This window comes from Ovis canadensis, chromosome 20 (assembly GCF_042477335.2).
Source record: "Ovis canadensis isolate MfBH-ARS-UI-01 breed Bighorn chromosome 20, ARS-UI_OviCan_v2, whole genome shotgun sequence".
Lineage (NCBI taxonomy): Eukaryota > Metazoa > Chordata > Mammalia > Artiodactyla > Bovidae > Ovis > Ovis canadensis.
The window spans coordinates 22,392,822-22,414,128 of record NC_091264.1 but is presented as its reverse complement, the minus strand read 5'-3'; the positions used below and the strand labels follow the sequence as shown (position 1 = coordinate 22,414,128).

At 53.0% G+C, this 21,307-nt stretch overlaps 3 protein-coding genes across 3 annotated transcripts; 2 read left to right on the top strand and 1 right to left on the bottom strand.

Annotated features, from left to right (window-relative positions):
- Positions 1-431: 431 nt before the first annotated feature.
- Positions 432-8,060, bottom strand: PSMB9 (proteasome 20S subunit beta 9). Its single transcript, XM_069564112.1, has 6 exons — positions 6,812-8,060; positions 4,881-4,948; positions 2,637-2,768; positions 1,847-1,976; positions 1,463-1,604; positions 432-612 (listed from the first exon to the last, which is right to left on the bottom strand). The coding sequence occupies exons 1-6, from the start codon at positions 6,869-6,871 to the stop codon at positions 485-487; spliced, it is 660 nt and encodes a 219-aa protein (XP_069420213.1). The 5' UTR covers positions 6,872-8,060; the 3' UTR covers positions 432-484.
- On the top strand, positions 7,389-16,182 carry TAP1 (transporter 1, ATP binding cassette subfamily B member). The gene is made up of 11 exons (XM_069564110.1): positions 7,389-8,062; positions 8,563-8,677; positions 8,816-8,946; positions 9,900-10,105; positions 11,288-11,485; positions 12,298-12,426; positions 12,589-12,777; positions 13,617-13,790; positions 14,023-14,185; positions 14,447-14,583; positions 15,575-16,182. Exons 1-11 carry the CDS (start codon positions 7,465-7,467, stop codon positions 15,785-15,787), a joined length of 2,253 nt encoding a protein of 750 aa, XP_069420211.1. The 5' UTR covers positions 7,389-7,464; the 3' UTR covers positions 15,788-16,182.
- A 446-nt stretch (positions 16,183-16,628) lies between these two features.
- Positions 16,629-20,762, top strand: PSMB8 (proteasome 20S subunit beta 8). Its single transcript, XM_069564111.1, has 7 exons — positions 16,629-16,854; positions 17,318-17,528; positions 18,298-18,445; positions 18,602-18,713; positions 19,497-19,626; positions 19,989-20,193; positions 20,440-20,762. The coding sequence occupies exons 2-7, from the start codon at positions 17,382-17,384 to the stop codon at positions 20,526-20,528; spliced, it is 831 nt and encodes a 276-aa protein (XP_069420212.1). The 5' UTR covers positions 16,629-16,854; positions 17,318-17,381; the 3' UTR covers positions 20,529-20,762.
- Positions 20,763-21,307: the final 545 nt, after the last annotated feature.

The following is a 21,307-nucleotide window of genomic DNA, read 5'->3' as shown; positions in this document are numbered from 1 at the left end:
CCCATATCTAAGGTTTTTTGGTTTGGGTTCTAAGAGATAAACAGTTTACAGGCATGTAGCCATTGCTCAGTTCAATAAGTTTCACTTTTTGGGGTTATTGTTACTATTCTTTGAAATTCACAAGTCTCCCTTCCCCAGATAGTTAAGTATTTATCACGTTTTGGCCTCTAATGTGAATGAACACGCTATGGGAGGAACCCTCTTCCGCGTGATCTGGCTGGTGCTCCTAGCTAATTCTCAGGTGTGTAGCTGTCTTAGCTACCTGAGATCGGTCACGTACACCTGATTCTTATCTGCTCCCCCACGCCCTCCTCTGGGAAAGATGTTTTAGAGGTAGGGGACAAAGGAATACAAAGATATGCTAACGTTTGGGTGGGCAGAAGCCCCCTTCCCTAGCTTCACCTCTCTGGGTGCACACGGACCATACCAGCTTCTGGTTCCAGAAAGTTTATTACAAAATAAAGGAGAGTCTGAGGAAGGAGATTCACTCGTCATAGAATTTCGGCAGCTCGTTGCCCAGGATGACTTGATGGTCCACCCCAGCGCCTGTGATGGTGACCAGGTAGATGACGCCCCCGCTGGAGCCGTCCCGCTTCATGGCCAGGGCGATCGCTGTGGAGGTGCCGGGTGGAGAGAAGGAAGCGAGAGTGGCTTAGCTGCAGAAGTCCCATGGGACCTCCCTGGTAGTCTGGTGGCTAAGACCTCGGAGGGGGCCTGGGATCCATTCCTGGTAAAGCAACTAGATCCTGAATGCTGCAACTAAGGCCCCGTGCAGCCAGATAAATAACTATTTTAAAAAAATGGTTTCCCTTCCTTTCTGCCCATATGCCTACTACTACATGCAGACTTCAGAACACATCTCCTAGAGATGCGTATTTAGTGGTGGTCAACCAACTTAAAAAATACAAAGGTCTTCATACAACGTCCACGGTCTCAATACTCCCACCATGACTGATTTTGTAACAAGTAGATAGGCAAGCAGCTCCCAAATCCTTGAATATGTAACAACTGGCTCTTACGGGCTGGCCCAAGCGCACAACTGATTTCCTGTGGTTACCCTAGATCTTTCTTTGACGTGCACAGAAGGGCCTTGGTTTATGCCTTTTGTCCTAAAGTGTGTTAGTTCCTCAGTCGTGTCCGACTCTTTGAAACCCCATGGACTGTAGCCCGCCAGGCTCCTCTGTCCATGAAACTCTCTAGGCAAGAGTACTGGAGTGGGTAGCCATTCCCTTCTCCAGGGGATCTTTCCAACCTAGGGATCGAACCCAAGTCTCCTGCATTGCAGGTGGACTCTTGACCGTCTGAACTTTTCCTGAAAGCCCATCTAGTTTAACCTTTGCCCCTTCACTCTCAAAGGCATCCCATTTGGACATTTCATAGATGGGCATCGATATCTTTCTTGTCCTCACACTCGACGTCCTTACCACGTGTAACCCCTGCCCCAGGTGCCCTCCCGTATTACCATTCGTGGTGAAGCGTCTGCACTCCTCCGGGGACATGCCTGGTTTATACGCCGCATCCACGTAACCATAGATGCAGGTGCTGCCAGAGCCACCGATGGCAAAGGGCTGTCGAATCAGCATCCCGCTCATGGTCCCATACACCTGGGGAGGCACCCTCCGCTCAGACTCAGAGCCTGCATCCTCTGCTCAGCCCTGAGACAGGCAGGTGGTCTCCACGCCCTGCAGTGAAGCCCCAGCACCTCATATCCGTCTCCTCTGAGACCGTCCTATGCTTTTAGGGGCAGTGTCTTTGGAACTCAAGGCTGGAATGCCATATGGCTGCCATCTCCCTCTCTGGGGGAGAGGGGAACTCCGAGGAAGGGGGGACGCTGGGAGAGACTCACCTGGCCCCCTTCGCGTTGGTCCCAGCCAGCTACCATGAGATGTGCAGACAAGTCCTCTCGATATTTATAGGTGATGTTTCTCACCACGTTCGCAGCAGCCAGAACCAGCGGGGGTTCCTCCAGTTCCATCCTGAAGGAAGGGTTAGGAATAGGTGGTGATATGCTTTCCTGGAGGTCCACCCTCCTAGACCATCATCCTCATCTCTGCCAGGTGACCTCTAAAAACTAGCTGCAAGGATTCAGTCTCCAGCTCCCCTCCCACTGGTGCGGGGGAACCAGAGTCTCACATTACCCACTAGGAAGAAGGTTTCAATTGTTAATTGTTCTCCCTCCTTTACTGTGTCCCCTGCCCCCCAGTCCCCAGTTGCAAAAGTCTCCTGGCCCCCGGAGCCCTGCACATATGGGTTTAGAAGATAAGCATCACTTCTGTCCCGTGACCTTGGTTCCCACACAGTCACCACCTGATACCACGGTGGGCTATGTCCTCATCTTCTTCCTCACTATTTATATTAGGAGAGTGATCTGCAGTGTTCAAATCACTTTTACTCATATTTTTTGGTTTTGGAAATAACTATCTGGTGAGGGAGGTGCTATTAGTTATCTCTGCTTTACAGATGCAGAAACCAGCTTTGAGAGAGTCGAGTGCCAGTTCAAAGAGAAATGAAAGCTGAAGGCAAAGCAAGAAGTTTTCCTTTTCCACGGTAGCGCCCCTGGAATAGGACACGGTGTTGGCGTTCACTGAGTGGGGGAGTTCTAGGCGGCCTGGACGGGGGAGCCCACCATTTCATACCCATGGAGCTCCAGCTGGTAGGCGGCCATGTCCGCTATGGCCTGAGCGTCAGCAGCTGAGCCGGAGAGAGCGCAGTAGATGCGCTGGTGCAGGGGGGAGAGCTTGTCAAACACTCGGTTCACCACCGCCTCCCTGTCAGCAAGCAGTGCAAAGTCATCAGCATCAGAGTTGCCAATTAAAAAAAATTTAAGTATCGTTGATTTGCAGTGTTGTGTTAATTTCTACTGTATAGCAAAGTTGATTCAGTTATACATATATACTTTTTTTCATATTCTTTTCCATTATGGTTTATCACAGAATTTTGAATAAGTTCCCTGTGCTATATGGGAGGATCTTGTTGTTTATCCATTTTGAATATAACTTCGTCTGCTGATCCCAGACTCCCAATCCTTCTCCCCGCCCCCACCTCGGCAACCACAGGTCTGCTCTCTACGTCTGCGAGTCTGTTTCCCTTTTGCAGCTATGTTCATTTGTCGTAGTTTAGATTCCATGTATATGTGATATCATATGGTATCTATTTCTGACTGTGCCTAATTTGATCATTCCAGGTCCATCCACATTGCTGCAGATGGCATTATTTCATTCTTTTTTAGGACTGAGTAATAGTCCATTGTGATATACATACACACACACACACATACACATAATATGCATATATATCACATCTTTAAAAATTTTGTATAGGAGTATAGTTGATTTACACTGTTGTATTACTTTGAGGTGTATGGCAAAGTGAATTATATACAGTTATCCACTCCTTTTTAAAAATTGAGTATAAAGACAGTCCTCAGAATGAGAGAAAATATTTGCAAATGAAGCAACCAACAAGGGATTAATCTCCAAAATATACAAACAGCTCATTCAGCTGAATATCAAAAAACAAATAATTCAATCAAAAATGGGTGCAAGATCTAAATAGACATTTCTCCAAAGAAGACATACAGATAGCCAAAAAGCACATGGAAAGATGCTCAGCCACTGATTATTAGAGACACGCTCTATCCATTCTGTACAGAACAGTTTGCACCTGCTCATCCAGGACCCTGTCCTCCTCCTTTCCCCCACCCTTGCAACCCCAGGTCTGTTTTCTACGTCTGTGAGTCTGTTTCTGTTTTTGTTTGTAAAAATAAAAACTACAATGAAGTATCACCTCACACTGGTCAGCATGGCCATTATAAAGAAAAATCTACAAACAATAAATGCTGGTGAAGGTATGGAGAAAAGGGCACACTGTTACACTGTTGATGGGAATGCAAATTGGTACAGTCACTGTGGAGAAGGGTATGGAGGTTCCTTACAAATCTAAACATAGAACTACCATATCACCCGGAAATCCCACTCCTGGGCATAGATCTGGAGAAAACTATAATTCAAAAAGATATATGCACCCCAGTGTTCATTGCAGCGTTATTTACAGTAGCCAGAACACGGCAGCAACCTAAACGTCCATCAGCAGAGGACTGGATAAAGAGCATATGTACTGCCATGAACACAAGGGTGCAGGCATCTTTTTGAATTACAGTTTTGCCTGGATATACGCCCAGGAGTGGGACTGCAGGATCATACAGCGAGTTGCTAAAGTTTCTGATGTTCTTTTGACAATAGAATGGCTTCAGAGTACATGAAATTTAACGCCTGGATTAAAGCGGGAAGGAAAAAATTGTCTCAGACAAATGAAACACTGCAAGTGATGATCAAAATCGGACTTAGATTTTATAATAAAACAAAAATACTACATGAAATTAAGAATAATCTTCCCCGTACTAATTTTTCTTTGTTATTAACCATCTTGAGGAAGTTATGTGTTCTCTGGCACATAAAGTAAGTAATACTGGTCTAATCCTGTATACTTTTCTTGTATGTAGGGGAACTGGCCAAAAGGGAGAAAGACACACTTAGTTCACACAGTGGATCAGAAAGCAGGTATCTGCTCGGCAGAACCATCTTTTCTATCTCTAAACACAGGTGGAAGGAAGACCTCTGAAATCCCTGTTTCCTAAACTCTTTTCAGACCCATTTCGATGACCCCCTCTGGGACAGGCCACGTTAGCATTCAAGCCCCAGATTCTTCTCCGTGAGTTCAGAGACCCAAACCCTCACCCAATGTCTTATTATAGTGGCCTTTCTGAAAGGTTCACTCAGCTTCTCCAGAGCTTCAGTTTGCCAGTCTCTATGAATGATTAAAAATATGCATTGGGCGCCGCGGGCTTCCTTCCAAAAGTACCCAGGGTCCCTGGTACTCACCCTGCAGACACCCGGGAGTCTGATCCCACCACAACGCCCCCATCAAACTCTACTGCCATGATGGTTGTCTGCGGAGACACAAAGGACAGAACGTCAGAGCAGGAAGAGCCTTGGCCCCTTCATGTTAGATAAGGAAACATTCTCAGAGAGGGGGAGGTGACTGGCTCAAGGTTATCTGGTAATTTAGGCCAGAGTTGACTCCCAGGATGGGATTTTTTTTTTCTTTCCGTTTTCTCTATTGTCTTTCCTGGCCACAAGGGAACATCAGAGTCTGGCCAGTGGTATCACATAGAAAGAATGGCCTCCCTAAAATTCTTTCCACTGTGAAGAGAGAGGTGGGGTGAAGCTCCTAGGGCTTAAGTGCTCCCTCTGAGTGAAGGGCTCAGGGGGGCACTTCCAGACCCTGATGACGCAGCCCCACACATGCATGACCTCTGCGTGCGCTTGTGTGTGCACAGATGTGCTGCAGATCTTGCCACACAGCAAGTGACCGTGACCTTGGGAAACAAGCTCAAGCCTTTTTATTAGCCCAGAATCATCCACCCCACTCTCCCCTTAATCAGTTTACTGAACAAGGGAAAACATCTCAGAGGTCAGTGGTTACCATGGCCATGTGTCAAGGAAGGAGGAAAATATCAGGAAACACATGGGACATTTAAGAATTTCTGATCAAGAGGTAAAGAACAAGGGGACTTCCCTGGTGGTCCAGTGGTTAAGACTGTGCTTCCTTTGTAGGGGGCATGGGTTTGATCCCTGGTCAAGGAACCAAGATCCCACATGCCATGTGGTATGGCTAAAAAATAAATTTTTTTTTTCTTTAAAAGAGTAAATAGCCAGGGAAAGAGATCTGTAGCAAGAGAGGATTTGATTGGGGAGTTTTAGCTGACTTTTCCAGGTCAAGAAAAGAATTAAGTAAAAGTGGAGAATAAAGCCATTTTTTTTTTTAACTTTAAAGATCCTGCAAAGAAAGAAACTGCATCATACAGAAGGCAAGTGACTTGCCCAGGGTCACACAGGACTAAAACCCCCATCCAGCTCCCAGGGTTTGTTCTGACTTGTACTTCTTACTGTTCGTCTGGTGGTGAGGGGAAGAGTTTCTAATTTATGAATGGTTTCACTGCTATGTTCCTCAGGGCTTCATAAGTTGCTCTGGCCTCCGGGGATATTGGCCGGGGTGCTCATTTTGACACACTGATTCATCGTGAAGAGCGGACCAGAGATTAGGGGTAACCCCACCCGAGAGGTTAATCCGTTATAACAAGGCTGCCGGAAGCTGAGAGTGGTGGCGGTCGCTTGAGAGCAGAAGGCAGCCAGCCAAGGGCTGCCACCAGCCCCCCGGGGGCCCAGCCTGGGCAAAAGTCCTCCAGCAGGTTGTGGAGGTGGGTGAGGAAGACACGGGGAGGGGAGCGCGGTGCACGTGGGCCGAGTAGCTGCCTTCCTGGACCAGGCTGGGCACTGGCAGCGCCAGCTCACAGGCAACCCCCGTGAGCAGTGCCGGGGCCGTAAGTTCCCCGGCGCGAGTCCATCAAAGGTCTGTGGGGGCACGTTCCTCCCCGCACGCTCCCAAGTGCCGTCCTGTTCACTCGGGGCACCGCGTCCTCATCTCTGCGCACCTTCCCCAGCTCTCCCCCTTCATTGAAGCAGCCCCTGTCTCTAGTCCAGAGTGAAAGCGAAAGCGCTCTAAAGCAGCTTCCCCTCAACGCTTCCAGCTCCGGAGCCCAAGCACCCCTTCCCCGCCGGCCCCCGCGCCCAGTCCCTCGGCGGCCCCCCGAGCACCCCGCTTCTGTAGAGACGCCCGTGTTCCTTTTGGGATGCGCGCCCCGGCTGCTGCAAGCGGTCTCCTCCCTCTTGCGAGTCTCCGAGTTAACCCTGTGGCGCTTCCAGGGTCCGCCCGTCCCTCCGTCCCGCCACCGATGTTCCAGACTCATTACCCCGGTGTGGACTTCTCCTGCCCGGGGCAAGTCCCCGGTGGGGGCTCCGGTCCGCAGCATCCCGGCTCCGCGAGGCTCGCCGCTCCGGGCTCTGGTTTCCGACCTGGGACCGCGCGCCGCCCGCAGCCCGAGGCCCCGCCCCCGCGCCGCGCCCGCCAGGGGGCGCACGAGTCCGTGCCGCCGCGCGGGGCGGCCCGGCGCTAACTTGTGCGGGGCGGGTCTACCCGGAGACAGATGACGCAAGAGACCGGGGCCAGCGGATCTGCCCGGAGACGGATGACGCACGAGCCCCGCCTGCAGACCCGGGGCCAGAAAGTCCCGGGCAGCGCGGCTCCTGCAGGAGGCGGTGGCACGCGAGGCGGGGCTCGGGTGGCGATGGAGGAGGTCAGCCTCGGATCCGAGGTCCCTGCGCTCCTCCCAGGTGCTCTGGGCCGGCCGCCTCCGCAGGGGCCGGGCCTGGGAAACCGGGCCGCTTTCGTTTTCTCTTTCCCCTAAACCGCCCGCTTCTGGGCAGCGCCGCGGGCTCGGCGGGCTCCCGGGACTTTCCGAGGCCCCGCCCCGGCCCCTCCCCGCGGCGGTCCGGATTCCGGCCCGGGGCTCGGGCTCCCACAGCAGCCCGTCGCGGACAGCGAGAGCCGGGACCGCGCGCGCCCATGGCCTGCCCGGGGTCCCCAGCTCCCTGCGGCCGTCCGCGCCTCCCCCGCCTCGCCGTCGCGTGGCTGGGGACGGCGCTGCTGCTCCTCGCCGACTGGACGCTGCTCCGGCCGGCGCTGCCCCGAGTGGCCTCGCGGCTGGTGCCCCCTGCGCTGCCGCTGCTGCGGGTCTGGGTGGCCGGCTTGAGCCGCTGGGCGCTGCTGTGGCTGGGGGCCCGCGGCGTCGTCGGGGCCGCGCTGGGCTTCCGGAGGGAAGGCACGCGAGTCCTCGGGTGGCTGGCTGTTTTGGAGCCGCTGGCGGCGGCGCTGGGCTTGGCCCTGCCGGGACTCGCCTTGTTCCGAGAGCTGGTCTCCTGGCGAGCCCCCGAGGACGCGGACAGCGCCGGGCCCCTGCACTGGGGAAGTCGCCTGGACGCCTTCGCTCTCAGCTACTGCGCGGCACTGCCCGCGGCCACCCTGTGGTATAAGATCAGGAGCCTCTGCGTGCAAGGAGCTCGCGGGGCTTTTGGCCTGGCGATGAGCCGGCTTTTAGTCTTCCTGGGTCCGGAGAAAAGCCACGTGCAGTTCATTTTGGCCCTGGTGTTTCTCTCCTGTCTTGGTAGGTAAGGTGGGGGCGGGGGGGGGGCGTGCAACGGGAAGGGGGACGGGACTGGAGAACTGGGTAGGAATCGAGGGGCCTGATCAATGAGATCAATTGGTGTGGGTTCTCGGAAACGTGGGTGAGGGGAAGGGGACCCAGCTCAGGTCTTGATCACCCCAGTGGAGTGGGAAGGTCCTGACTGGGCAATTGTCAGGGGTCCTGGACTCCAGGGCTGCCCTGCCTGTTGTTGCTTCACTGGCCACCGTGGACAAGGGCTTTTCCGGGGCAGCCCATCCTACAACCGCTAGGCTTCCTCATTAAACCTCTAAAGGTCTTTGGGCCCCGTGTAGGTGGAGATGGTATCTCTCCACTGCTCTGCAGGAGAATGAATAAAGGCGAAAAGCCGGTGGGCCAGGGCCTGGTGAGAGCTCAGGAGAATGAATAAAGGTGAAAAGCCGGTGGGCCAGGGCCTGGTGAGAGCTCACCTGCTCAGACTTGCTATTTCTTCCCCTCCGCAGGGGAGATGGCCATTCCGTTCTACACTGGCCGGCTCACCGACTGGATTGTACAGGATGAGACAGCCGCTGCCTTCACCCGGAACGTAACCCTCATGTCGGTCCTCACCATAGCCAGGTCTGGGCACTGAAGGTGGAAGGCTGCGGGACAGGGGATTCGGAAAAAGTGGGAGTTGGAAGTTGGGGCTGCCGTCCAGGGTGAACTTCTGGGGGACCTCCTGACCACCCCGGGCCCCCTTCTCTTGTCTCCCCGTAGTGCAGTGCTGGAGTTCACAGCTGATGGAATCTACAACAGCACCATGGGCCGCATGCACAGCCACCTGCAGGGAGAGGTGTTTCAGGCTGTCCTGCGCCAGGAGACAGAGTTTTTTCAAAAGAACCAAGCAGGTTTCTCATGAAACTCTTTTCACTATCCATTCACTTACTGTTTATACACCCATAAAGTATTAAATTATTAATCTCTCAGTCATGTCCGACTCTTTGGGACCTCATGGACTGTGGCCCGCCAGGCTCTCTGTCCATGGAATTCTCTAGGCAAGAATACTGGAATGGATTCTCCAGGGGATCGTCCCGACCCAGAGATCGTACCCAGGTCTCCTGCATTGCAGGGGGATTCTTTACCATCCGAGCCACCAGGGAAGCCCATACCTCCTCTTTTACTTATAACCTTGATTTCTAGTCTCTCACACATAAACACTGTCATGTCTTATTCTCAACGTGCCTCAAGAGCAAAACATACTCCTTTTATTTAAGAAAAGCCTAGTGTTTCCATCCAAGCCTCACAGACTTATCCCTCTGTGTGTGTTTAGATAGAAATGACTGGAATTTAAACCTTGAGATTTTGAGATCACAGAGTCTAGCCACCTTGCTTTGCAGAGAAGGGAACTGAGGCCGTCCCCAAATGCTGGCGCTTGCCTAGATGCGGGCGGACAGAGATGAACTCGGAGTCAGAACCCCTCTCTTGATTCCCAGTCCAGCGCTTGCTACAGTTTCCTGGACTGCTGTTTAACGGCAACTTTGTGTCTCTCCAGCTGTTAGATGATCTGCTTGTTTCTCCTGCCCCTGTACCTGGGACATAAAAGTTCTTAGAGAACAGGAATCTGTCAGAGAAAATGAAATCCACAAGGGCATCTTTTTTTTTTTTTTTTAGCTGGAAAGTCTTTAGCCAGTCTTCTCCTCTGGACACTTTCTCCTTGTGTTGAGGTTCCAAGTCTCCCTAACCACTGACCTTGTCTTCTCAGCCTTCTGAGAACCCTTCCCCTGGCACCCTGGCTCACCTGTCCCTCCCACCACTCTGAGATTCTCATTCACACCACCCTCTTCTCCCCAACCCTTCACAGGTGAAATCACATCTCGGGTGACAGATGACACGTCCACCATGAGTGAATCTCTGAGTTCGGATCTCAGCCTGTTGCTGTGGTACCTCATCCGGGGACTGTGTCTCCTGGGGCTCATGCTCTGGGTGTCTCCGTCCCTCACTGTGGTCACCCTGGTCGCCCTGCCCCTGCTCTTTCTTCTGCCTAAGAAGCTGGGGAAATGGCACAAGGTCTGTCTGGGGAGTTGCCTCAACCTGCGCTGACTCCTGTCGCTCAGACGTGGTGGGCTCGCTTCCTGTCAGGGTTCTTTCCTGGAGCCTGCACTGATTCTGCATCTCTGTGGGTCCAATTGTCCACATTCTTGGGTTGCTCAGTGTCAGTTTTCATGTTCTCCGTGTCTTCTAACGTCTGCCCACTACCTGTCTTTAAGAATACGATCACTGAGGTTAGGATTAACATATAGACACTACTGTATATATATTAATAAAATAGATAATCAGTAATGACTGACTGGATAGCACAGGGAACTCTACTCAATACTCTGTAATGATATATAGGGAAAGAAGCTGAAAAAGAATAGATATTGGGTTGCCATTTCCTTCTCCAGGGGATCTTCCCAACCCAGGGATGGAACCTAGATCTCTTGCATTGGCAGGTGGATTCTTTATCACTGAGCCACATGGGAAGTCATATATATATATATATATACACACATATATACATACACATAAATATATATCACTTTGCTGTACTACTGAAGCTAATACAATATTGTGAATCAGCTATGTTGTTGTTTAGTTGCTAGAAAGAAAGAAAGTGAAGTCACTCAGTCATGTCCAACTCTTTGCGACCCCATGGACTGTAGCCTACGAGGCTCCTCCATCCACAGGATTTTCCAGGCAAGAGTACTGGAATGGGTTGCCATTTCCTTCTCCATGTTTAGTTGGCCGTGTAAGTCATGGCCAACTCTTTGCAACCCCCATCCTGGACTGTAGCCCACTAGGCTCCTCTGTCCATGAGGTTTCCCAGGCAAAATACTGGAGTGGGTTGCCATTTCCTTCTCCAGAGGATTTTCCCGACCCAGGGATCAAACCCATACCTCTTGAATTGGCAGGTAGATTGTCTGCCACTGAGCCACCACAGAAGCCCCCAAATAAACTGTATTGTAATAGAAAAGAAAATAAAGAATATGACACTGATCTCAGGAATATGACCCCCATGGCCCTTCTGAAGCATTTCCCTCTTTTCTGTTTCTCTTTGGCATGGGGGGATGTTGGTGAGTGGTAGGAGCTGTGTCTTTTTCTCTCTTGTCCCTCTGCTGCCTCTCACCTGTACTGATTGGAGAATTCAGGTCTTAGCATCCCTCGTGGTTTGCCAACCCCGTGTGTTATCTATGGTTCATATCTCCACAGATGCTGGCAGAACAGATGCAAGAATCTCTGGCAAAGTCCAGCCAGGTGGCCATTGAGGTGCTGTCAGCCATGCCTACAGTTCGGAGCTTTGCCAATGAAGAGGGTGAGGCCCAGAAGTTCAGGCAAAAGCTGCATGAGATGATGGTGCTCAGCCGGAAGGAGGCCCTGGCCTACGCGGTCAACCTCTGGACTGTCTCTGTGAGCACCTGGGCATGAATGCCTATCCCCTGGTCCCCGAAATGTTTCATCACCATTCCCCTTCCCCTGACCCTGCTCTGCACTCTTCCTTCACTGGGCAGGGGTGGGTTCAGTGTCTGTATCCTAGCAACCAGAGGCTGGGTGACCTAGTGTTCCGAACCCCCTCCCTCTTTCCAGGCATGCTATGTGGCTTCTTTTCCCTGTGGTGCACAGAATCTCCATGACCCCCTTTGTAGGAAAACACCATGTCTTCCAGTCCCAGGACTTCTCCTTGCCTCATGGGGCAGTGTGGGGAATGGCAGGTAGCTTTTGTTGGGCAGCTTCATGCTGGGACTAGGGGCTAGCAGAAGCCAAGAAGGAGGGGCATCCTGTGATGTAATTGACAGAGAATTAGACCATCGATCAGAAGTTCCTGCGTTGATGCTACCACTTGTTAGCTCTGTAGCCATGGGCTATTAATAGTAACTTACCTTCTCTGAAACTTATTTTCTTATTTTAAAAGATGAGAGTGATATAACCTTGTTTATAAGATCCTTGATATGAATATTAGATGACATTACATTCATGAATGCCTCTTGTGAAGAGCAGAATGCTCCCCAAACAAGGCATTCCTGGTGACGGTGATGATGGTAGTTGACTTGTATCCTGTGCACCTGAGTGATCACACCACGGGATGCTCTAATTCATTCTTTAATCCCTGTTGAGCCCCATGTGTTGCTTGGCGCAAAGGGACTTTCTCTCTCCTTGATATTAACCATTCTGGTTCTTGACCTTCCTGCTTCAGTCCCTTTTTCTCTGTGGTCTCTCCACAGCTCTCAGGGATGCTGCTGAAGGTAGGAATCCTGTATCTTGGTGGGCAGCTGGTGACAAGTGAGTCTGTCAGCAGTGGGCGTCTGGTCACCTTTATTCTGTACCAGATCCAGTTCACCATAGCTGTTGAGGTGAGGTGCTTCCGTGGCCACTCCCCAGTGCTTTTCCTTCCCGTGTGCCACCACCATCCAAGTCACTTCCCTTCCCTCCTTTGCCCTCCTCACATCGCGTAACCCTGGCAACAGACTGGCTCCCTCCTGCGTCCCACCTCACTGTTCATACCGCCCCTCCAGGTGCTGCTGTCCAGCTACCCCAGGGTACAGAAGGCTGTGGGCTCTTCAGAGAGAATATTTGAATACCTGGACCGGGTCCCTAAATGCCCAGAGAGTGGGTCATTGGCTTCCTTAACCTTGTGCGGCCTCGTCCAGTTCCAGGGTGTCTCCTTTGCCTACCCAAACCGTCCGGATGCCCCTGTGCTGCAGGTACAACCTACAGATCCCTCCGTTCCTCCAGCTGCCCTCTCAACTGGGCCATCCTAAATGGTCTTCCTGCCTTCAGCCTGCTTAGCGCCACGTATAGATAGACCCCCCCCCCCACCCTTCAGAGGCAAAGATGAGCAGCATTTGTCCCCTAAAACTGCCCCAGGGATTTCCCTGGGTGGTCCGCTGGTTAAGAATCCATCTGCCAATGCTGGGGGCATGGGTTCGACCCTGGTCCGGGAGGATCCCACACACCATGGGGCAACTAAGACCATGTGCTCTAGAGGCTGTGCTCTGTATCAAGAGACGCCACCGCAATGAGAAGTCTACACACCACAAATAGAGTAGCCCCTGCTTGTTGCGACTAGAGAAAGTCCGCATGTAGCAGTAAAGACGCAGCACCGCCAGAATACATACATACGTGAAAAGCCACCCCAAACTCAAGAACAGTCCAGATTTCCAAGGAGAATGGGAGTGGATGCTCTTAGGGTTCGTACAGGTTCTCCTGTAAGGCATCACCGAAGCAGAGGCTGTGTCTCCAGTCTTCCATTGTTTCTTTTTCTTTCCAACATGACTTTTTCTTCCCCTGCCACAGTGTCTGAGATCCAGCATGTGGCTCTTGGTGCTTAAGTTCTGCCTTTGTCTTTGTTTCATCTTCCATCTCTGCTCCACGGGGAGCGGTCTCTGTGTGCGGGAGGGGAGGAGTTGCCGTATTTCCCCCACTTTTCTCCTTTCTTCTCTGGGGGAAGAAGTAGACGGGACACCATAATGAGTGGGTGATATCTGGTCTTAAGGTTAGGGGCCTCTGGCTGTCTCTTAGTGTGTGGTTCTCCGGCTTCCAGGGGCTGACCTTCACCCTGAGTCCTGGTGAGGTGACGGCGCTGGTGGGGCCCAACGGGTCTGGGAAGAGCACGGTGGCCGCACTGCTGCAGAACCTGTACCAGCCCACTGAGGGCCAGGTGCTGCTGGATGGGGAGCCCCTTCCCAAATACGAGCACCGCTACCTGCACAGACAGGTGAGCAAGAAGATGGCATGGGGGAGGGCAGAGAGCCTCAAGTCAGGAGAGCCTTCTCCACGCGCGCTCTGAGTGGAAGTCAGGAGACCCTGGGGGGAGGTGGGCGTGTGGTCAGCAGGGAGGCCGTGCCACTTTGTGACAGGCTCTCAATGGAGATGCTCAGCCTTCAGTCTCTAGATGACCACACTCCTGTGTTCCTCTTTCTATGACTCTGCATTGTATTTTGTCCTAGGTGGCTGCTGTGGGACAAGAGCCTCTGCTGTTTGGAAGAAGCTTTAAAGAAAATATTGCCTATGGCCTGGTCCAGGAGCCGACCATGGAGGAGATCATAGCTGCTGCGGTGGAGTCCGGAGCCCATGGTTTTATCTCTGAGCTCCCTGAGGGCTACGACACAGGTGCTTGCTCCCATCGCCCCCCAGACATCTTTACCTTCACTGAAACCCCAGTAGTCTTGCCTTCATTCCTTAGCTCCTCCCACCCCACTGACATCAGTTTGAAGTTAAGATCCTGTTCTCGTGTCTCTTCCTTCCTCATAGCCTCAGAACTCCTTTACCTTCCCAGAACCTTTCTTACCCTGATGCACCCATCAGTCCTTGTGTGTGCGTGTGTGTGCACGTGTGCTTACCCAGCCCTCGCCTTGGCCCTTGTCTCTGCAGAGGTGGGTGAGGCTGGGAGCCAGCTGTCCGGGGGTCAGCGACAGGCAGTGGCCTTGGCTCGAGCCCTGATCCGGAAACCAAGCGTACTCATTCTGGATGATGCTACCAGCGCCCTGGATGCAAACAACCAATCCCTGGTGAGACAGCTGTCTTCTTATCGCCTGTTTCTCACCCAAGCTGCCTTGTTTCACTTGTCCTTTGTCATTATACCACGTGGAAATTTCCAAACCAGTCCTTGCAGTTCTCACTTCCCACGAGCTTCTCTCCAAGGTGGCCTAGTGCCCAGAGCCATATGCTCAGTCATATCTGACTCTTTGCAACCCCCTGGACTGTAGCCCACCAGGCTCCTCTGTCCCTGGGATTTCCCAGGTAAGAATACTGGAGTGGGTTGCCATTTCCTCCTCCAGAGGATCTTCCCGACCCAGGGATGGAATCCGAGTCTCCTGTGTCTCCTGCATTGTGGGTGGATTCTTTACGCACTGAGCCATCAGGGAAGCCCAAGACACGTAAACCTGGTTAGAAGAGATGGTCTACAATCCTGAATCAGCGAAGCCAAACACGAGCAAAAGGCCATCCTGTAATGCTAATGTGAACGGAACTTTTACTATGTGCCAGCCATGCTGGATGACCCTTCACATGTACTCTCTCCCTCATTTATCATGAACCCTTGTGAGCTGGGTGTTGTCATCCTCATTCAACAGATGAGCACACGGACACTGAGAGAGGTGGAATTGCCTGCTCAGTGTTGTGCAGCTGTTGAGTAGCCGAACCTGGACCCCAGTTAAAGTCTGCTTGACTTGAATGCTCATGCTCTTTACTCAGTTTTATTTCCTTAAAAGAATATAAAATTTAGGATGGAGAGACTTTCCAGTACCCTCCCCTCTCTTGTTTTGGGTTTCACCCTAGGACTCTTTACTTCTGTTCCACTGTTGCCACCTCATGTGAACAGCCCTTCACAAATTATAAGTCTGACAGAGAAGCACTCAGAAGGAGACTCTTCACTCTCTTTGGGGTTATTGGCAGAGGTGGTATTGATTGAGGCAAGGTCTCTACCACTTCTGGAAACACAGGTGTCTTCCTGAGCTGGGAGGGGTCCTCAGCTCTGACAGAATCTACGTCTTTTCTCAGGTGGAGCGGCTGCTCTATGAAAGCCCTGAGCGGGGCTCTCGGTCAGTGCTTTTCATCACCCAGCGCCTCAGTTCGGTGGAGCAGGCTGACCGCATCCTCTTTCTGGAAGGAGGCACGATCATTGAGGCAGGAACTCACCAGCAGCTCATGATGAATGAAGGACGCTATTGGGCCATGGTGCAGGCTCCTGGTGGGCCAGGGGCTCCAGAATGAAACAGTCCTCAGACCCACAGACTCTGTCTCCCTCCTTCACTCCCTCCTGCATATAGTGGAGAGTTTGAGAACAGAGGTCTTGCCAGAGCTGCAGCATGGGCAGCTGCTTCTGAAATGTAGCCCCCTAGGTGATGCCTGAAATTTTGCCATGCGTGTTACCTGCTCTCCAAGCTCCTCTTGTGGTGATGCGGATTTCAGGGTTGAAAACAGAGGTGCTAACTCCTTGTGTAACTGGGTTTGGAGCCAGGGTTGCTGTGGCTAGCACCCAGACAACAAAGAGAAATATTTAGAATACACATGGAAGGTCGGTTTCTTTCCAGTCGGACCCCAGGCGGATGCTGGCGCATAAATACACTGTAGTTTCTTGATATTTATAATAAAATTGGTGTTTTGTACTGCGGTTTCTCATGTTTTCAGTGGCCCAAGTGGCCCGCCGAACTTTGCAGCGCACTCTTCGGAAGCCGGGTCTTTCCCTCCTTCGGCATCCTCAGTGATCCCCAGCCCGAAGTGTGGCATCTTCTCCCCTAAGTTTTCTGTTCCCATGGTTGCTCTCTCCACTTCTCCAGCCCTCTGTGCCCGCCCCCCCAAGAATGAGCCAGACAGGGATGCAGCTTCCTCCAAGGCGCCAGCAGCAGCAGTGCCTCAGAGCCTGGAGCAGGAGGCTGGCGGGTGAGCACGGCTGAAAGCAGTTCATCCTTCTTGCCAGCGCCGGCCCTTTGCAGCGGGGTTCACGGTGCTGTGCGGTGGAACCTGCGGGGGTCATCAGCGAAGTGGGCGGGGCGCTCTAGTACACCTCCATTCAGAGCGCGCCGTGCTCGTGTGACGTCAACAGTTGCTGGGCAGATGAGGCCGAATCAGGTTGCAAGGCGAGGCGGGGTTTAGAAAAGGCGAGCTCCGGAGTGCTCGGTCCAGCAAGAATTACGCGAGGAGCTGGGGGCGGAAAGCGCAGTTCTTGTGGGTGGCTACAGGTTGGGGAGACCGTTGAACTGGGAGAGGCCCTAGGAGGCACCAGGCGGAAGTCTGGGGCTGTGCCTTCCCCTGGGCGCTCCGTTCCCCAACTCGTGCAGGTATATTCGGCGGACGGTCGCCCCGGGACCTGTTCTGGGACTCAGGGCCGCCAAGCACTCCTAGCCCTCCCCTCCTTTTTATAAAACGAGGCTCCTAGGCGCCCCCTCCCCCGTTTCCGCTGAAACTGCTCCCAGGTTTTCGCTGAGATTGAGCCCGTTTGGGGGTGAGGCAGCGCTTTTGATGCTATGACCCCCGCCCCGCCCCGTAACTGTCCCCGGAGGATGCAGCAGGCTGGCCGTGTCTGTCGCTGAAACCTCATCGCCAGGGGGGGTGGCTTTCGAAGCCGCTCTGTCTTTCTTCCTTTCTTCTAACGGCCCAGCACCCTCGTTTCCCCAATTTCCATGAAGGCGGAGCAGAGAAGCCCCTTCCCAACCTAACACTCCCGGTGCCCGGACTCGCACGGGACGCCTCCTCGGAAAGGGCAGGGGGATGTGGAAAACATTCTGGTTCCCTCCCCTTAAGGCTTCGGGCTTTCGCTTTCACTTCCTCCTCCGCGAGCCGCCAGATCTCTGGGTGCTGGGCGGCCATGGCGCTGCTGGACGTGTGCGGAGCCCCCCGAGGGCAGCGGGGGGACTGGGCTGTGCCCCTCGCGGGAAGCCGGCAGCGCTCGGACCCCGGCCACTACAGCTTCTCCCTGCGATCTCCGGAGCTCGCCCTCCCCCGGGGCATGCAGGTCAGGGCTCTAACAAAATCCCGTGGGAGGCAGTCGGGCGGGCACGGGGGGGCGGTGAGGGTGTGCGCAGAGTAACGGAGGAGCTGCCTGGAGGCTGTTCGGAGGCGGGGAAACGCGCAGGGGGCATCCTTTAGGAGAGCCTCGTCTGGGGTCCAGGACCGGAGCTGGGGAAGAGGCCACGTGGAACCTGGGGGCTGGCCGCCTGAGGGCTAGGAAGTGCAGATTAGGACAAAGAGTTGGGGGTGGGATCCCCGTTCTCCATCACACACAGATCACGGAGTCTTCCTTATTGGGCGACCCTATGATACAGAGGCTGTAGACTTTCTTGGGAAACCTATGACCTTGAGCCGTTGGCCTGGCCCCGGCCATTCATTGTTGTGTGCCTCGGTCAAGTCCCCTAGGACTTGGTCTAGGTCTCCTGGGCCTCTTTTCTGTAAAGTGGGGATACAATTCATAAAACGTGTTTCCTGAGGATTAAATGACCTATGAATGGAAAATCATTATAGTTACCCTTAAAATGTTTAGTTATGGTAACTTAAAAAAATTTTATTTTCATTTCTGGTTGTGCTGGTAAATGGAAAAGGTCAATGTCCTGGCCTCTTCTTTTTCTTCTCCCCAATGGTTTCCTTGCAAAGCTGGGTTGTTAACGGCTTCATTTATTCGTGGTATGGCTATCTTCACCTTCCCATGCTCTGTAAATTTGCTTTCCTGGAGCATCCAGCTTCGGAAGTTTGCAATGGTCCTTTCTCTGCCTCTTCTGTCTCATTAGCCCACTGAATTCTTCCGGTCCCTGGGTGGGAATGGAGAAAGTAATGTGCAGATCGAGATGGCCCACGGCACGACCACACTGGCCTTCAAGTTTCAGCATGGGGTGATCGTGGCCGTGGATTCTCGGGCCTCAGCTGGGAATTACATTGGTGAGTGTGTGGGTTCTGGCTGGCGGAATCTGGGGAGCTGGGCCTTCCTCTCAGTAGGAGTCCAGTATCTGCAAAGTGGGACCAAATATTGACTCAGGACATTCAGGGAAACCTGTGCGCTCATCCCCCCTCTCCCCAAACTCCATCTTCTTCCAGCCACATTAAAGGTGAACAAGGTGATTGAGATTAACCCTTACCTGCTCGGCACCATGTCCGGCTGTGCGGCTGACTGCCAGTACTGGGAGCGCCTGCTGGCCAAGGAGTGCAGGTAGGCCAGGCCTCTTACTCTCTTCTAAGCCCAGGTTCTGCATCTGGCAGGTCACTGCTCCTCCCCCACTCTCCCTACACTCACAGAGCATCTTAGTGCTAATGTCCTATCTCAAAAAGCCACCTTTTGGTGATGAAAAAACCTTCTCTCTAATCTCAAGCCTGTGCTCCTGCCAAGAAGCCAGATTGAAAGTGAAAGCGAACGTGTTAGTAGCTCAGTCCTGTCTGACTCTTTGCGACCTCATGAGCTGTATAGTCCGCCAGGCTCCTCTGTCCATGGGATTCTCCAGGCAAGAACACTGGAGTGGGTTGCCAGCCCCTTCTCCAGGGGATCTTCCCAACCCAGGGATTGAACCCAAGTCTTCTACATTCGGGCAGATTCTTTACCATTTGAGCCACCGAGGAAGCCCAGGTTATTTGTCAGTTATTTAGCAATGACCGTCAACCCTGGTGGGATATCATTTACTGGGATTTCTCTAGGCGATTTTGATGACTTCCCTGGCAGTCCAGTGGTTAAGACTCCGCACACCAACATGGGGAGCATGGGTTTGATCCCTGGTTCAAGAACTAAATCCCACATGCTCCACCAAGAGCCCATAGAATTAAAAAGAAGAAAAGAATTCTATATAAATTCCAGATCTTTGCCCGTCCTTAGATCCTACAGAACCATTCCTTTCAGATGCCTATCTCTCCAGCCATTTCCTGCCCATCAAGTAACCTGCCCAGAGGGCTGCCCTTCTGCCCCTTGTAAACTCTCTCCCTGGACTGTCCTGCCCTCACCCAGGCTGTACTATCTGCGGAATGGGGAGCGTATCTCCGTGTCGGCCGCCTCCAAGCTGCTCTCCAACATGATGTGCCAGTACCGGGGCATGGGCCTCTCCATGGGCAGCATGATCTGTGGCTGGGACAAGAAGGTGAGTCCCCTCCCTGCTCCATATTCCAAGGTGTGGATGAGAGGTAAGTTTCCCCACCGTACACTCCCCTCCCCTCCCCTACAGGACGCAGGGCACAGAGAAAGCTTAGTTGCAGAGCTGTTACTCAACAGCAATTTCTGGGTCTGGATGTGGACCATTGTTTCATAAGCTTGTCCTTTTGGATCAAATAGCTGATTCCAAGTTTTTTTTTCTCCTCAAAGTTCTACGATTGTTTCCAAAGTGCTTTCCTAGTTCCCATATTCCTGGGCTCACCAGATGTCTCTGGCCCACTTCTTGTGGCTCACACTTGAATCTGGGTGTTACCAACAGCTTCCAACCTGCAACCTTCTTGCTTCCTATAGGGTCCTGGACTCTACTATGTGGATGAGAATGGGACTCGACTCTCGGGAAACATGTTCTCCACCGGTAGTGGGAACTCCCATGCCTATGGAGTCATGGATAGTGGCTATCGACCTGACCTTAGTATTGAAGAGGCCTATGACCTGGGCCGAAGGGCAATCGTTCATGCCACCCACCGAGACAGCTATTCTGGAGGCGTTGTCAATAGTAAGAGATCAAAGTGCCCCCTCTGTCCCTGGGGTGGGGGGAGGGGGGTTGAGATTGGAGGTATGGGGGAGGCAGGGTGGCAGAGAGCAGGTCTTCAGCAGGTCTTCAGAGCCGGAAGAGGGGCACTGAAGCCCCGTCACCGGGGCTTTGAGAGCACGTGCTGCTCTTGTCACTTTTGGTGTAACAGCATCAGCAGGACCTCGCCGAGGGGAGGGTGACTCCGTGTTCTTTCCCATCTGCCCGCAGTGTACCACATGAAGGAGGACGGCTGGGTGAAAGTGGAAAGTACAGACGTCAGTGACCTGATGCACCAGTACCGGGAGGCCAGTCAGTAATGGTGGCGGTGACCCACAGGCCTCCTCGGGGGAAGCCTGGCTGACTCAGGGACCTGGGCCGGATCGCACTCTGGGAGAAGGCGGCCTGACCTGGCCCAGAGATGGAGAACCAGTGGCCACTGGAAGGCAGCACAGAGTTTATCCCTTTGTGTATTCTCTGTCTCAATGAACGTCACCCCCACCCCAACCTCCTGGATGCCCCGCTAAGCACAATAAAGGAAAACGGTTATAAAAGCTGTGTGTTGTGGCTGTGGGCTCAGGGTTGGGGTGGCTGGGGGGAGGGGACAGGAAATAGAGACAGATTTTTCCTGAGACGAGAGAAACCCCTGCTTAAGAAATGGGGCTCACCAAATCCTTCTCCTGGGCTCCCACTCTCGTTCCTCCAGGACCGCTGGAAGGCTCCGTGTTGTCTGTGGACTCCCGTGTGCAGTTTAGCCTAGGTTAGGGTCCTTTCTGCGGGCTCTCAACCAGGAGGCTCTTGTGTGGCCGCTTGTTAATGGTTTGGATATGTTGGAGGAGGGCCCTTGGAACACCTGTCTTTAACTGCGTTAGAATGGGAGGAACACGTTTCCTCCTCACATGTGTGCGGGAATTGTGAACACAGCCCCATTTACCTCAAATAGCCCCGCGGAGATGAAACCATTCACCTCAAGGTGGGACTCAAACCCAGCCAAAACTCAGTTTGGGACTCTAACCCATGCGGCCAGGGTGTGAACCCAGACAAAACTCAGAATCTTCCGACAGATCACACACCTGGCTTAAGGACTTAATGAAGCTCA